The following is a 4,963-nucleotide window of genomic DNA, read 5'->3' on the forward strand; positions in this document are numbered from 1 at the left end:
CACTTTACACTTTGCAGGTGTGAAGCGCATACCAAACCGCGAGGCAGAATTATTTAGATTATTTAATATTGTTTGCATTACAACGGGATCAGATACCAGAAGAGCTATGTCGTCTGCGTACTCGATGTCTGTGAGCGGAGGCCCAGGGAGCACTTCGACCCCACAGGCATTAGAGGCTGGCAGTGAGTCTTCCATGATCGTATCGGAAAGACCATTTTCTGGATAAACACGATTAGAAAGTATTAGATTTATTATTAGATATATCGTGCAAACCAGAATGCTCATGAGGGTGAGAACCTACGCGGTATTCGATCCGTAGGCCAGAGAAGGTGAAATCTCATGAGAGGACGAAGAAATAGTGTTATCTGTGGGAGATAGTGCTACTAGGGTACCACAACACTCAGTGATTCTGAGAGTTCTGATTCAAGATTCAACGGACGCATTCGTATGGGGATCAAATGAACTATCTGCGCTTGTGCAGTCCGATATTTGGGACAGTTGCCTAGTCAGAAACTGACACTTTATTCATTGAAAATACGCTAACTGATTGAAATGTTACAACAGTTCATTGATTTACCAATCACTTTGGCCAGATTTATCGCACACCTTATTAGCAAGCAAGATAGCAGCGAGTGTACATTATTGTAACTGATTGCAACTGGTATTCAAGCCTATGAACGCGGTATAAAAACGCCGTTTGATAAGCTGAGGTGACTGTCTATTATGGCGTCCCAAAAAGTTCTGAATGCCTGTGTATCTACCAGAATTTGTGAATTACTGCTTCACCGAAAACATTTGCAACGGTATGGGATCGAATCAATTTACCTCAGTACGCGACACACAGCTGGCAAACAAGCACGGACTGAACTGAAGTGAGAAGTCACTTCATCATGCCTTACGTACTGCGATCCATTTAGAGTGTAATACACAAATGAAACGCACACCAGGTTTTCTCCCAGTTCACAACCTGTAAGTCGAATCACCGTGAATCATGGTAACATAAAATTGTGGATTACTTGAACCCAGTCACCATTCTCTAGCCTGCCAATATCCAGCTAGTGCCTTAGAAGCCCTAAGCTTACTAGGAAGAATGCTTGGAAAGTGTTACACTATTGCTATTGAATGGATGTTCTGATGAATCTTCGAGTGAATTATTTTAGGTGTCTTTCTAAATGTTGGCTTTCGCTCCTCACGTTTCGCTGATCATCCTTACCAACGCTTATTAGCGAAAGAGCTTCCAAACCCACTACTGTTTCCAGATATCTTCACTGTTATTCGCTTCTTTGGTTTTTCGCATCATTCGTAAAAACTAGTGTTCAGATAAACAACTAGCAAACCAGCGTCCACTCTTCTTGGTCAAACTGAAATAAATTTTCATCAAACCGAAAAACTAACAGGACAGTTTCATCCATAGATGCTGGAAAAGTCAACTGGGGAGTACATTGCTGGTCGGATCATTGAGCAACACCCACCGGTTAGCGTGTTATCATAGACGATTATGCCCAGTCGAAAAGCTGCTATCAAGACTCATCTTAGTTTGCGGATGAATTTTGTTAGTTCCCATCTGTTGAAAATCAGCTACATCTTCCTATTTTTGCCTTCTAATTCGAAGGACAGTAATGGAAGCTGTTTGTGGTAAGCAAAAACGCCCATAAATTTATTTCTTTAAACCAAGAATCACCTTTGTTGTGTTCACGTTATCTTACGAGTTTCCATTGGTTGTTCTGCTTCTGAGTCGTTACAGAGACAAACTTTCACCCGCAATCGTACCAAATCATGCTGGAACCAATCGTAATACTGTGTTGATTAATGCCTCAGGTGGTCGATCCTGCCATGTAAACCCGACCACCCATAAACACGGTGAGACACACGGATTGGACGCATCGCGCTATTACAAAGAGGTGATCACTTTCATCAAAGAGAAAATTTGTAGGCGTTTGCGAACTGGACATAATCAGTTCTTGATCATCCACATAAGCGTGACTTCCAGGTGATTAACTTGTAAGCATTCGTACAGATTTAACTGGATGCTGTGCTGCACAGCACAGCATCAACCTAACCCAATTGACATTGACACTACCCTAGGTGCCGCTTCCCAGAAGTCGTCCAGTTCAAAGTTTTGTGTGATACTGAACTCTGATGGCTTTAAGCCGTTCATATAACATCCAACCAGGATAGGCCATAGTGTAAATTCAACCAGAATGTAAACAGAGATCAAAAAGGGAAAGCAGATGGAATCATTTTCTCATATTCATTATCTTTCCCGCCGAGTTAAATGACATTGTCTCTGGATTTCCTCAGGTGCTGAAGCAGGTGTATTCTTTCTAAACACGTGCCGATATCCTTTTGATCAAGCCCACCGGTTTCGTTTCAGAACTGCAATCTGAACACAAAATGCTTCAAAGCCGTTTCGGTGAAACACAACAATTGCTCTCGTCGGCGAGGCGCAAGTCATCAGAGGACCTCGCTGATCGACATCAAACCAGTGCAAACGGAGAGTATCCTATCAAACAAAAAGAAGTGGAATTCATGCAGTGAGTCGCGACGGATATGGATAGTTTTTCTACCACTTTATACAGTTAAAGGTTTCATTACTACGGTTTTTACCACTAGCGGTGTTTGCTTGCAACATAGTTTTCACCAATAAGTTACCTACGTCTGGTGGATCTAAAAATCTTGAAATGAACAGAAGCAACAAAATTATCAAGGAGCCCCCAAAAAGCTCCGCCGTCTAGTGAAATTTCTTCTTATTCTGGTAAACAGGCGCAACTCGTTCATGCATGAGTGACCCATCAATAATCTAACACAAATCCATAAGTGAATGCCATCAAACCGTGTCTTAGTGGACTCGATACACACCAGCTGGTTAAATTCCCTACTGTTCCCACGCTGCCAGTCTCCTACAGGCCAGTGTCATCCGTTTTTCAATCAATACTTTAAGGGATGGACTTCAAGGTAAACAGACTCATGCTGGCCTCTCCAACCATCTTCCAGTCGGATGGAGTTTTGACATGCTTCTTTTGTCAGTTTGTTCACAGCAGCGCTCTCCCGAGAAGATTGTGCTGACTACTGAATTCTCACTGTTCTGGTGTTCGCAGTTACCGGAGATGAATAAGAGGACAAAATCGATGGACGTCCGGTTGGATTAGAAACTACTTTAATGGGAGTAATGAGCTGTGAAACTCATGATATGTTCTACAAAACCTCAGCTAAATTTCAGAAGAAAACGGTATCTTGTCCATTTGACGTTTTCATATCCCTGTATGCTTAAAGTTGTGCAGATTCCAAGAAAAAATATTGAATATAACAATTGTTCTCCTTCACTTACGCCTCTGGCCTCGCTCATTCAGGCGGACCTGTTTCACCTAGCACTGTATTCTATTGCATCACGTTTTTCAGGTTAGAAATCTCCAGACTGAAACAATTGCTGGATGATCGTGACGTGCTGATTGAGTCATTACGAGCAGACTTGCGAGGCTCAAGGGCTCAACTCAGTGACCTGCGTGGTGAACTGTCGGAAGCTCAGAAGGAAGAAGTTGAATGCGCAATTGAGTTCGGGAAGCGCGTTAGTGCCGAGTTGACTGACGCCAAGGCTAAACTTTCACAACAAGAGCACGTTATTCAGGGACTCCGTGATCAGACGGCTGAAAAAGATGCAAATTTGAAGTGAGTCAATTACTTTGGTTTATAGCAAAGTAAATAAGCATCGGGAATTGCAGAGTGGCGTAGAAAATGGTGCTGTGTTGTAACCATTTTTTTTCGTATTTTGTGAGGATTCTCCGTTAATTTTAGCCTATATACACAACCTGGCAGTATCCCAGCCCTCGTGCTTCCTTCGGGTAGCATGGGAGCTAGGCACCGAAAGGGTGTTACAGCTGAACGGTTTATTTTATTACATACACAACAATCTAGGAAACTTTCCAGTATGGATAATTTTTAACAGAGAATGGTAATCAGAAAATTGGCGCACACCGTATATGTTGTTAATCTAGTAAGACTATAACTTTTAAGTGGTCAAAAGACCTATGTTCCAAGTTTTTTTGGCTATATTCCAAGACAGGACCTTTTGGAAAGCAGCCTTCAAAACAAAGATACCATGAAATTATCCTCAGTGAACTTCCGATCTTCCAAGTGGAAACTCAACCTGCTGGAAGCCAACAAAAATCCTGTTCTATCCCTTCAGCTACCAATCAGAGGAAGTGCGCCGTGCACGATTCGCAGTCAACCTGTTACAAAAGCTTATTCGAGTGTCTTCAGGAGGGAAACCTCATCCTGATCCCGCAGAAATACACTCAAGTGATCTGATACCACGTGGTTTGCGCTGGTGACAGAGGTAATCTCAATAAAGCAGAGTGAAATAGGTTTTTAGAAGCTATAATCTATCATTGCTTCGGTCTTCCTACCAAGTAAGTTGGATAAGCCCTGAGTGCAATCAACACCAACGACAAGAAAGTGCACCTCCGATTGAGTGGACGGAACATAATGTGTCCTGAGTCCGAAAAAAACAGCAGTAGCATTGCTTCATATCCGATGTCTATCGACTCCTTTTTTCTCGCTTGGTTGTGCAAATAAATTCCATTGGGTATTTGAGGCATCGCTTGCGACGGATTCTCAACAACCGCCACGGTGGAAACTTGGAGGCGGCTCGTGCTCACGCGGGATAAACGATACTGTTAATGGTTGTCGAAGCTAAATAGATACAGGAGGAAAGTTTAGACAAAACTACATAGCAGAAGTTTGTATTTTCGGTCACTAAGTTGTCCTACGATCTATAGCAGTCGTGATGAATGGAGTAAGTTAAGTCTTTTGCATAATGATCCCATAGCTGAATGGTTCACCGAATTTCTATAGTATCCAAGTGGATTTTTGAGGAACATACCAGGTAAAATATTTCTATGTCTACCCCAAGTAGCTTTCAACTGACTGATTCTTTGAATTAAAGCGGGGGGGGGTAATGAGAGAT

At 42.4% G+C, this 4,963-nt stretch overlaps 1 protein-coding gene across 1 annotated transcript in view; it reads left to right on the forward strand.

Moving 5' to 3' along the window:
* The window catches only part of T265_12554 (hypothetical protein), a gene marked incomplete at both ends in the record, with an annotated part of 35,388 nt that overhangs the window by 19,158 nt on the left and 11,267 nt on the right, over positions 1 to 4,963 (forward strand). The window contains 3 exons of the mRNA XM_009164278.1: positions 1,579 to 1,635; positions 2,375 to 2,534; positions 3,400 to 3,666. Coding sequence (XP_009162542.1) covers positions 1,579 to 1,635; positions 2,375 to 2,534; positions 3,400 to 3,666 — 484 coding nt within the window. The remainder of the gene's footprint in view (positions 1 to 1,578; positions 1,636 to 2,374; positions 2,535 to 3,399; positions 3,667 to 4,963) is intronic.

This window comes from Opisthorchis viverrini (genome assembly GCF_000715545.1).
Source record: "Opisthorchis viverrini unplaced genomic scaffold opera_v5_4, whole genome shotgun sequence".
Taxonomy (NCBI): Eukaryota; Metazoa; Platyhelminthes; class Trematoda; order Opisthorchiida; family Opisthorchiidae; genus Opisthorchis; species Opisthorchis viverrini.